At 38.0% G+C, this 12,559-nt stretch overlaps 1 protein-coding gene across 1 annotated transcript in view; it reads left to right on the top strand.

Annotated features, from left to right (window-relative positions):
- Window positions 1-12,559, top strand: part of ADCY2 (adenylate cyclase 2) — a 215,069-nt gene that overhangs the window by 195,235 nt on the left and 7,275 nt on the right. Inside the window, exons 20-22 of the mRNA XM_051798981.1 lie at window positions 4,795-4,953; window positions 9,237-9,383; window positions 10,516-10,623. Coding sequence (XP_051654941.1) covers window positions 4,795-4,953; window positions 9,237-9,383; window positions 10,516-10,623 — 414 coding nt within the window. The remainder of the gene's footprint in view (window positions 1-4,794; window positions 4,954-9,236; window positions 9,384-10,515; window positions 10,624-12,559) is intronic.

Genomic DNA, 12,559 nt, shown 5'->3' with positions numbered 1-12,559 from the left:
AAAATGTTCATCCAAACAAAAAGTGAATGCTTTCCTGCAAGCCCAGCTCTGTGAACCTGCTCACCACGGGTCAGCCTGTCCTGATGCAAGAGCAGAGGTGGGGAATATGTGTCTCTGGTTCAATGGGGATGAAGAGAGGGAGAGTTAGTATATCATTACAAGTTTTATGAGCCAACTTAGGTTCAACTGAAATTTTCAGCTGCACATCCAGTATCCCTGCTGGAAGAAGTAGGCCTTCCATCAGCTGCTCATTCTTTTCCTTGTGTCTCCTCATTTGTACTGGCACAGCTCACTGTGGAGCTGTATTCTACAACAAAACAGGGAAATGATCAGGCTTAAAAATTAACCCTGGAGAAATGGTTGGTTTCCAGCCAGATCTATTTCCAGGACTTATGACGTGGCTGCAGTAGTGCTCGTGCCAAAAAAATGAGCACAGGATGGAAGTGAAGTGGAGAAAGTAGAACTGCTTTTTTTGATGGTCATGCCAGGATAAGCTACAATCATTTCCTGACACTGAGACCAAGTGACTCATTTCATTTTGCATGTATACACCTAGAGTTATTTGAAAATAGGCTGGCAACAGGCAGACAAAATGTTGGGAATGGCAACTCTTGCACCCTGCCCAGGAGAATGCAGACTGGTGTGGGCTTGACTGTCTAAGAAGTGTTCTTACATTTAAACACTATTGAGCATTAAATATCTCTTATGACCTGCTTTGAATTACCCGTCTTGATATAGCCTATGAATTCCTTTCTCAAGAGTACCTAAAATACATATCCCATTACTCTGTAGGCTGGCTGTGTATTTTTTTCATTATTGATTATATTGTGTTTATCCACATTGCATTTCATTGGCTATTTTACTGCTGAGATGCTTATGGCAACTTTACTCAGCTGTGAAAACTCTGTTCTGTTTTTTAGTGAGCATTTTTCTGTGAGGGGATCCTTCTCTTCTTGGACAACGTAGTCTTTTCAAGAGCTTTTTTCTGGAAGAATTTAATGAAAACTTATTTCCAATTTTGCTCCTAATCACATGACCTTTAACTTCTTTGTAATAGATGGAGGCATGTTTACTGAAGAGGTGTCAGCTCTTCCAATTGTGTCACCTTTAGGCGATATGTCTATATAGCTCTTTTCCTTATCATTGTTTTTTTACAAAGTACTTTGCTCTGTTGTTCCACTTCTTTTCCAAATATTTGCATTATATCCTTACCATTTATTTGTCAGTTTTCTGACACTGTGTCTGTTTTGAATGATCAGGCTATCCCCCACAAGTTTCATATCATGAAAAAAAAAAATCCCACAGTTTGAAGTAAGTTAATAAGCTATTGCTTTTTTGTTTTTAAATTTCTGATTATAAATTTTGAAAAATGATATGTTGAATTTTTTAATTTCAAAGCAAATTGTAGAATACATTCTGATTTTTTTTTCTGATTTCTGAATTCTCTTTGCCCTTTTTTTAGCAGATTAAACTTCATTCATTAAATAGTGAAGTAGTAAATGAATTATCTGTTTAATATTAACTCATAAAAAAGAAAAATCTTTTTGAAGACTTCAGCTTAGCTTCCACCTTTTCTTTTCAATACAAAGTTGGTACAATGTGTGGATATCTAATTTCAGCAGGCATCCACTTTACTTCTGTCCATTTATGCCAATAATTTTGACATCTCAGGTTTTATTGTATTTTTTCTGCATGAATACAGTTGGTGGCATTTGAATTTATCATTATGTGTATGTATATTTATACAGCTAAATACTTAGATGTATAAATATCTAATATAGATATAAAAAAGACATGCTAAAAAAGTGACTGCATGTATTTTGCATTATGTGGAAAGTTTTGAAAAAAACCTGTTTATGACCTCAAGCTTTATAAGAGGTAATTGCCATTTAATAGATGCATGATGACAGAGCAACAATAAAATCGTATTTTCAAGTTCCTGCAGAAATCTGTTGTCAGGTTCTCTGTTCCTTCACGTTTGTCTTTACAAGGATTTAAGTCTCTGCCCATTCTTCATTTGCTTATAATCTGCAAATATCCTTTAGTAACATGTAATTATTGAAAATATCCGGCTTGTTTGCTTATTTGACATTCCAAGTCCAAATTCCTGGGATGCAAGGTGATCCATTCTAAGATGTTAAGACCCATTTTACTTTCAGAAGAATGTTATCTTTGAGTCAGAAGAGCCAGAATATTTCTTGCAGTGCATTTGAGGTCTGCACTCTGTCCTTGTATTAGCACAGAGTGAGTATGTCAACAAAGAAACAAGGATTTCATGTTATGGGTGTTCTCTTTCAGTTTTGTAATTAAATATCTAAATAGTACCTGACCCTTTGTAGCAGTTTGAGCCACATTAGAAATCTAAAATCCAATTTTTAGGCTTCCCCCACCCCTTCTCAACAATTTATCCTAACACCGGAGAGAAGCTTTCAGGCTAGAGGCTTCTGTAGGGGAAGGGGGAAGTATATACATTTATTTACACAAATAAATACTACACAAACTAAAGGCAACTATATATATATATATATATATATATATATATATATATATATATATATATATTACATTACTATCAGTCAGTCCTTTCAAGCCCCTCCTTTAACTTTAGTCCAGGAGCAGCCTTTAAGGCTGATATGTAACACAGTCTTTTGCTGTGGGAGTGTCCTGGGCTCCTGAACACTCCCTCCTCACCAAGTTCCAGCAGTTGTTTGTTGTAGTCTCTCCTCCTCATGAAGTCTGAGAAGATAGCTTTGAGTCCTTGCTCTCCTGCTGCTGGTGATCTTTCCCTCTTGGTGTCCCACCTCGGTTCATAAGCTGCTGTAGTGTAGCTTAGCTTATCAAGCATCCACATCCTGGAATCTTCATTCCTCCACATCAGTTCTCAGCTGCCCCCGTCAGCTTTGGCAGGCAACTCTCGAGCTCTTGGCTCGTCTCCAATTTTGCCCGGGACTCTTCTCCCGAGCGCCGGGCCTACTTCCACAGCCCAGTCTCTTGGCTCAGCTTCAATTCTGAGCCCCTCCTCCACTCACAGTGGAGGGAAAGAAAAAAAAGCCCCCCCTCTACAGCTTCACTGCAGAAAAGGAGGGGGAAGAGAGGGCTTGGCTGCAAAGCCTACCTCTCTCCTCTTACCTCAGGTGCTGTGAATCTCTTCCTTCACAGCACACACTCCAAATGCTGCCTCTGACTTTAGCCAAAGGCTGAGTTGGGGGGTCGCAGGGCTCCCCTCTCCCCTCCCAGAGGGGAAGAGAGGGAGCCCAGCCACCCCCTGGCCTTGTCCACCTACACGCAGCAGACACCAACAGCAAAACAACCAAGACTGCCCTGCCAACAGCTTACGGTGCTGTGATATATGATTTTGAGCAGAAGCGAACAACATGAGTGGTGGTTGGCTCTCCAGGGAACACTGTCCTGGCACCCAATCACCTCTGAGCCCCCCCAGCCTCTCAGGGGGGCCAATTTCAAACTATGACCCCCTTATCAGCCAATTTAAAGGCAACCTGAGTGTGTTGCTTTCTATGCATTTAGAGGAGGCATCATTTTCCTCTTACTGTTTTTTCATCCTACAAGTATTTGGCAGATACATTTTTTGATTCACCAGTTTTTACTTTCATTACCTTTTAAAAACTTGTGAAATCATTTTGATATCATCTGATTTGAACTTTCTACTCTTATCTTTGGCTGTGGTCTCAACAGAAAGAATATCTGTGAATCATTATGCGCCATGACAGCCACTGTCCAGTCAGAAGGACTGCTTTCATTTCTGATGTGAATGCTTACTGACTGCTAATAACACTAACTAGCATTTTTAGGTTTTTCTATAATAAGATTGTCATCATAATCATATTCTCCTGGTTAAGAACATAGTGTTCATCGAGACTGCATGGTAGTGTTAAACCATTAGACTACATTGAAATAGCTCTTGATTTATATCAGCTCAAATGAGGTCGGCCAGAGGAGGCTTTATTGCATATATAATGGCATAGAATTTATGACAAAACATTGACAACATTAAAATGGAGTTCCACAAAAATGTATTTTTATGAATTTTTCACCATCTTTTTAATGAAATTGGATCTCAAAACATACTGATATTCCAAAAATGTTACACCTTTAGATATAGTTCTAGGTATTGTTATTGTTGTAGATACTAAAAAACTATTATGAAAACTCTGGGACAAAAAGAAAAGAAAGATAAAAGACTATAGAAAGGAGTGTAAAAGCAATCAACCAACCAAACAAACAAAAAGGAAAAAACAAGCAACAAAACCAAAACTCAGTTGGGTTGGTCCAACTGATTGGGCCATTTTTGATAGTCTGATCGTTATTTGATAAACTGAACATATATTATATGAATAGGGCTGTTTTATTTTTACCAGGCTGATGACTTGACATGATTTCAAGTTGGTAAAAGTTAGGGTCTTCCTGAAACGCCCATTATTGTAAGTGAAATTCTACACTAACAAAACCATATTAAGTTGCAAAACTAAATTTTTTCAATTACAGTGTTTGGACTCAATCTACTAAAGCCAGATAGTAAATAAATAAATCTTCCATTGTTTAAGGCACCTTGCAACTTTTCTTTTTCTTTCCTGGGCCTTTTTGTTGGGTTTGATGAAATGCATGTCACATAGTGCATGCTTGGGGTTTGATTTCTGTGGGATCTGGAATTATACTTGAGTGGCCAAAGAATAGCCTTGTAGGGGTTTTGTACTGTGCTTATTTTGTCTCTTAAACCTGTACTCCAGCAGGACAAGATGCCTATTGTTTCTTTACTTCTGTGTCCTCTTGTAACAGAATGAATATTACTGTAGGTTAGACTTCCTGTGGAAGAACAAGTTCAAAAAAGAGCGGGAGGAGATTGAAACCATGGAGAACTTAAATCGGGTGCTTCTGGAGAATGTGCTTCCAGCCCACGTAGCTGAACACTTCTTGGCAAGAAACCTGAAGAATGAGGTCAGCTGTCTCTGTATATCCTCTGTTCAGTAAGAAAGCAGTGTATCCTGGAAGTGTATCCTTGATGCTGTTTTGAACAGTAGGTCCATACCGATAGACTATAGATTTACAGTCATTTTCATTCCCCCTTGCCTACCTTAAAGGCTTGCTTTGCAGCACTGAATGCACCTTAATACCTTGAAGTAAAAAATGTGATATTATCTTAAGTGGCAATGCACTTTGCCTATTGAAGGAGGGTAAAAAAGGGTGAGGAGTAGGAAGAACAGGATGCTTGAATCAACATGGATTTGAATTTAAATCATATGCATTCAGATGCTTTTTCCTCTGTGATCAGAGTGGAGTTGCAACCAGATTCTGAATTTTCTTCTGTTGACTGGAGAGCTTGCTTATTGGAGTGAAAATTAACCTTTTCCCTGAAACAGTGTCTGTGTTAATTTTGCAAAGATGTTTTGAACACTGAATTACCTGTTTACTCACTGCTTATGGACCTAATCTAAGCACCAGAAAAGTCACCCAAAAGATCCATCTTTACTTTGGTGGAAATTAGTTCTGCTCCTAGTATTCCTTTACAGTATTAATAAAGCAGAAAAGAATGAAAATATAAAACTATTTAGAGAGAATAACAGCTCTAGAGATCTTAAATGCAAGAGTTTGAATTACTTTCACATACCAAATAATTGTTTCAAAACTGATGAGAGAGGGGAAAAGGCAGCTTTGGGGATTCATTTTTGATCTCCTGTGTCAAAAAGGACATCTTCCCTTTCACTGTGGTTTGCCTTAAGCAGTACTAATCAGTACTTCATATCAATACTTCAGTATTCCCTGCAAAAACTCATTTGGTAGCTCACATCAAATGAAAATTGCTGTGGGATTCTTTTGAATGCTTCCAGACTTTGACTGGAAGCCAAGTTGACTCAACTCCAGTTCTTGTTAAGGCACTGAACACAGCAAACCATCAGGAGATTGCTTTCTCTTTTATGTGCTATTCCACCTCAGCTTCCCAGCAGAACAACAACATCTGCTTACCTTTGTCTTGACAACTGGATTTGTCTTGTCACCCCTCAAGATTCTTAGATTGGAATGAGCTTTATTGATTGTAATGAAGAACATAAATTGTAATATGCTGAGTTCTCCAATACATCATGTCAACTGAAATAAAAATGATTTGACATGATTTTAATGGCATCCATTAAAAAAAAAACAAAAAAAAAACAAAACACCAAAAATAACTCCCCAACCTGAAGTTGTTTCCTGTTTTGTTTCTTTAAACACAGTTTTCAAAGAAGGAAGATCCTTTCAAATCCCTGGAAGTGTTCAGGAATATAAGTATCTGTCATGTCTTCAGATTTGTTTCAATGTCAGAAAGGTTATGTTGAGCCTTAATGGACATTCTGCATGTGTGTGTATATACAGCTAAAGATGTTAGGGCAGATCAGGCCTTTGTTTTCTTTTTGTGGATATGTAGGTCAACAGATAGTAAATTGAAATTTGTCCACATTTTCCTTAGTTGCAAACATTCATGTTAACGTGATTTTATGTATGTTCTTTTCTGTTTAGCACAGATTCTGAGATTAAAATTAAGCTAATGGATGAATAGTCTGTTTCAAAATACTAATTCCCTTAGTGTTTTATGCATGCAGCTATGTGGAGAGAAGGGAAACAAAGTGTGCTGCTGAAGAACAGGGGGAAAAAATGAAAGAGGAAAAAATGAGTGGATGAACGCTAACTGGGAGCAGAGGGACTGTACTTTCAGGTGACCGGTAAAGGTCTTTTTATAACAGGATGCACACTGTCTAATGCTGATATGCAAAAAGAAAAGTTTCTTCAGAGCAAACTGTAATAAAGGTTTGTTTGCTTTACCAGAACTTCCAGAGCTGGGTTTCTGCTTGTAGTCTGCATACTGGGTACCAGACAAGTTACTTTCCAGTTGAGAGAAAGATAGGAAAAAATCTAAGATGAAAAGCAGGAAACAGGGCAGGATTAAATATATCTGTGCCTAGCTTGTGCAGCATTCTCCTTAATGCTGTTAGCATTCAGATTCCCTATTAGTGAGAAGTGCTCAGGAGCTTTTGTGCTGTAAGCTAACTGGCAAACCTGCTACTGAGCAAGAGGAATTCTGTTTTGTTAGCTACAGGATGGAACTAGTACCCTACTTAGAGCAAAAATTCTGTGCAGAGAAGCTAACCACCACACCCTTCCAAGAGGCAGAATTGGACTACTTTACCTTCTCTATCCCAAGAAGATCTTCAGGCACTGGAGACGAGGGGACAGAAAGAGGAACATACTTGCAGATTTTACTGAAAAGGAAAAAAAAAAGGATTGAATTCAGAAGACAGGATGATTTTATTTTTGTTAAAAGAAGCAAAGCTATTCCTTCCTGGAATGGTATTGCATTTAATTTTCTGATTAAACGTTTTTGAGAGTAATGTTTCAAGAGAGATACTCATAGGGAAATTAAGACACTCGATTGCCACAGCCTTTATTATTATGAATGATCACAATAAACTAACTGGGAATATCTTCTTAAAATTTTCTGACATTTATTGTGCCAGTCACAATTACTACTCCTCTGGTTGTAAACAGTGCCATTAGTTGTTGTTTCTGTTCTGGTACTATGCTATAGAGCATTAGTGGGTGTGGATATTAACCCAGTATTAGAGAGGAAGGAAGAGGAATGGGATACTGTTGCTGAATTCCTTCACCCAAAATTGAAATCACGTTACAGGGAAGGTGACTTAAGGAAATAGAAGGAAAGCTGAGTTAACTACAGAATGTAATCTCTGTACCTTATTAAGGAAACTTCCCTGTCCAACCATCCAGGAGCCACTCTGGCAGTCACACTTGCACCACCTGAACTGGAACTGAAGTCACTTCACAGCAGGCAGCTCCAGTGAGCCAGTGGGTGCCCCTCTTGACTCCCTTCACACACCATGCTCCCACAATCAGACAAGGCTTCTTTACCGGCTCAACCCTTGGGATTCCTACCACAGACTCTCAGACGTCTGGATCCTTAAAACAATTAACTCATGGTGCAACAAGAGAGTCACAGCTCAAGCTGTGAACTGCAACAGTATATGCCATCCCTACTGCACACAGTCATGGTGGAGCTTCAGTGATGCTCTGGTTATGGAATCCTTAGAAAATACAGACAAAATCTAGTAATAAATAATTTACCTCATCCAGATGCTTCTGTTCCTCCCTGTTGGCTATTATTTTCATGTTTGCCCAGAAACTTCCCTCACACCTGTGCTAGGATGAGTCAGTTTTCAGTCAACAGTTTTCCCCTACTTCTGCTATTTTTCAGTTGAACATTAGCAGTAGAGATCCACTATGTCTGTACACATCTGTGTACAGGCACATCACATTCTTCCAAAAAGAAACACTATCAATGAAATTGCAAAATCCAAGCTTTGCCAGGTAAAAAGGGAAATAATATCCAATGCTTCTTGAAATCTCAGAGCTAATCCTATTCACCTTTTCGCCTGAGTATTGAAATCCTTTTTTTAATCAAATAATAACCTGAAGATAATTTTACATTATAGTAGTTTGCAGCATCTTTTATTCCTGTGGCAACTTTTGTGTTTTTTAAGTATTAGTTTAATAATTTCTTCCATCCTCCCTTCCTTTTCTTCCTTTCTAGGACATGAATTTTTCCTGAAAGAAGTGATATTCTAATGTTTAAGGGCAGTGGAGAGGAAACTGAAGGGGGGAGGGTGGTGATTTTTAGCAACAGAATCTTCCTGGGGAGAAGATATGCTCTCTCTCATTTCAGTGGTCACAGAATCTGACATAACTAAGTTTTAGTTCAGGTGACTTCTTCCCCTTTGCCTCAACATCTTGTTATGGAAAAGAAATGTCAATTATTTTGTCCTATTAGGCATCTTGTCATTTTAGGTTAGGAATTATCAGTCAGGATTGTGTTGCATTATGCATTTGTAGTGCTTTCGGTTTGTGATTTTGTTTCAGTTTTCTAGCTATTACAGTAGCACAAACAACTAATAATAAATTAGATATTGTTTTGCAAAATGAAAGAACCAAGAAGCAAAAAATCATTTAAATGTTTTCAACTGTATATGTTGAGTCTTTGAAAAAGCTGGCTTATACACTGTTTAAAATGAATAAATGCAACTAAATCCAAAAACCACCCAACTACAGTCTCAAGGCATTCCAAAAACTTCAGTGCCTCCCTTTTCAGAACCTGGACACTACATGTTAATAAGGAAACTTATTTACAGCTGAGTATGATAATTTTTTTCCCCTCTATTCTGTTTTCTTTTGGACAGGATCTATATCATCAGTCATATGACTGCGTCTGTGTCATGTTTGCCTCTGTTCCGGATTTCAAGGAATTTTACACAGAATCTGATGTAAATAAGGAAGGCTTGGAGTGTCTCAGGCTTCTGAATGAGATCATTGCTGACTTTGATGATGTATGTACTTCTAACAGTCGACTTATGATTTCAATCTTAACTCAGGGTATACAACAATAGGCAAATACACTTGAAGGGGAGAGTGGAAGACCTGTCAGAAAAGAAATTTTGTGTGCCTGATCACATGGTAAATACTTACAGGGAATATTAAAGGAAGAAGATATTTATGTGGCATAAATCAGATAGTGGTCTGACATCACTCTCAATTGCTTTTGATTTGCTATAATAAGTCCCCTATGTGTATATCTGATAGAAAAATTTTACCCTTTAACTGCAGCTCATGAAGCACGTTACATGCCATGTATTAACTACAAGTTCTAAATACTAATTTCTAAAGTCAAATACAACTTTGTGTTATACCTGATCTGTGTTGGTCTCACATAGATCATTGATCAGTTGGTACATAAGCAAATCAAAGGCTTGTGTAGGTTTTAATGTTCCATTTCTTGAAGTTAGAAGCAAGTAAAGAGTATGACTACAGATGGATTGTGAAAAGGCAGCTGGACAGAATGTGAAAAGGCCTCACTGAGAACGGTATTTATCTTTAAGAAAGTTATTAGTAATGAAGATACTAGTAAAAGGTATGAAGATTGTGTCATGACTCAGACAGAACAGAGTCTGGATTTGCAGATCTGCAGCTATAAAGGGCATTTTAACAGCACACCCGTTTGAAGAACTGCGTGTCCAAAGTCCAAACCAACCTAGGATATGAACTAAAATCCTTGGATTTTAGTCCCATTGACATGGAACATACCATTGACACAGAAGAGATGCTTACTTTCAGAAAGCTGCTTAAAGCTGAGCTGTTGGCTGTCATGGTGACTCAGTTCTAATGTCTCATGAGTGCAAAGTATGCTGACTTTTAAGAGGTGTATGTACAATAAGGTGGAATTTATTCTCATTCCTATAAATTTAGTGCCTTTATAATAAAAACATATTTCAGACAACAGAAATTCTCTTTTGTTGAAGGCTGTAACCATTGTTTTATCCATCCTTAAGTCCTTCATCCTGTATATATTTGTGAAGCCATTTGAGGTCTAGATTGAAACTGTTCTAAGAATTGATGCTCTGAGTGGTGTTAGAGTAACAAGGCTGCTGATCTGAATTATGAATAACCATCCTTGTTTTACAGTTATTGTCAAAGCCAAAGTTCAGTGGAGTTGAAAAGATAAAGACCATTGGAAGTACTTACATGGCAGCAACAGGACTGAGTGCTACACCCAACCAAGAACAGTGTCAGGTACAGGAAAATGTTCTTGCTTAATAAAAAACATGTTCAAATGAAGGCTAAAATTCTGTTATTTAAAATCCATGTTATGTATAATACTGTGGCCTAGTTTTTTTCATATTAACATAGATTATATTGGACAAGTGTATACTTTACTAGTCTCTGTGAATTGTTCTTCACACTGCAGTTTGAAAATGCCACCTCCGTATTTGCTAAAACAGGCCTTCTAGTCTAAATACAATACAGGATTTAATTGCCCTATGCTGCATCAGAACTGGATTTATAGAATGTACAAAAACTGCAAGAATTAATGTTTTCCATTGTAAGTGGGAGGGCTGAGTAGCTTCACTAACCATGCGCTTACAGAGCCCTCAGATTCAGCATTGAGAATGTGTTCCTTTGTTTCTAGTTTACTTATTATGATAGGATTAGGAACTGCAGTCAGTAGAAATTAAGTTCAGAGAAGCAATTCATAACTTTTAAGCAAAAACCTTGCATTTGCCATGATCTTTAGAGTACTACAGGTTAGCAACAGAGAGACAGCAATTACGAATCAACACAATCTGTGCTAAGGATTAATGTACTCTTGCCAAACTAATGTTCCTTCTAGACAGAAGCAATTACCACATGAACTACAGACCCTAAGGATTCTGAGGAGAAAAAAAAAAAAAGAGAATTATTTTAAATTAGTTCTGACATTTAATATAGGGAGGTGAAGGAATGAAGAAAATGCAGAACTGGAGACTGGAGATGAGAAGACAGAGAGCTCTCAGTCATTACTAAACCTAGTGTATGCAGAGGAAGAAATTTATCATTTGAGTTATTTCCACAAACTATTAGTCAAGAGATCAATGTTTCAGCATTCCTTTGATGATTTAGTTGACATTTTCTAAAGAAATCCACAAGAACTCAGCAGCCTTCAGTCCAGATTCCCAAAGACACACAGATGCTGCAATACCTAGTGTAGTGACTGACTGGTAGACATACTGCTGGGAACCACCCCCATCTTAAAGCAAGCATCCAAGGAAGATTAAGTGCCTGAGGAGGGGGTCTGAATGTGTCAACTGAACAGGAAACCATCTGTCTTAGTTAGGAGTGAACTCCAAAGGAAACAAGCTTCATTCATCTAAACAGCTGTTCCAACAAGCATCACTACTGTCCCATCCAAGACTAATGCATCCACTCTATGAACCATCTCCGAAGTTGTCATCCGTCCATCTCTTCTGTCACTTTATCTGAAGAAATGAGGAAGATTTGGTAATTTCTCAGAGAGATCAGTGGGTCTATCTCTTATGAAGTCATTTGCTAGTGAGGGTCCTTCTCTGGGCTGTAGGAGACCAAAAATCAGTTTTCTCCTCCATCTGAAGGGACTCAAAACAGTACTTAGAAATCAGGTTACTTTGTTGATGTATGAGGAGAAATTAAGTCTACAGCCTTTATAAGTGGTAAAAAGCTCTGAGCTAGTAAGTTAGGGGACAGAGTGGGGTTACCCTCTTCCTGTCTTCCTTTTGTATTTTATTCATTTTCATATCTGTTAGATGTTCTCAGAGATGCTTGCTTATCTGCCGGATGATATCAGTTGAAGAACTCTTAAAATTGTGAATTTCACCAGATCATAAACATTTAATAAGGGTGCTCAGCTGTGCAACAGTGAGATGGAGGAGTCTCTGTGGGGCTGTCCATAAGCATTATTTATTATGAAAGGGCATAAATAGAAGTGGACACCTAGAGAAAATGAATTAACAAATCCTAGGCACACATAAACACTGACTGCCCGTGGAATTAGATAGCAGCTAATCAGTTATTTGACAATTGAAACATTAACTTAGGCATGGTTTGGATCTATCATCTCTGGACTGCCTGGTTGTATAAGTAAAATGCATCCTAGTCTCTTGACCATTGTTTGATCTAACTGATGCTGGGCAGGGTACCACTTTTGACATTACTT

This window comes from Manacus candei, unplaced genomic scaffold (genome assembly GCF_025592945.1).
Source record: "Manacus candei isolate 608988 ecotype Guabito, Panama unplaced genomic scaffold, ASM2559294v1 h1tg000049l, whole genome shotgun sequence".
Classification (NCBI taxonomy): Eukaryota; Metazoa; Chordata; class Aves; order Passeriformes; family Pipridae; genus Manacus; species Manacus candei.
Note: the sequence above shows the minus strand (reverse complement) of the source record. Positions and strands in the feature narration are given on the sequence as shown.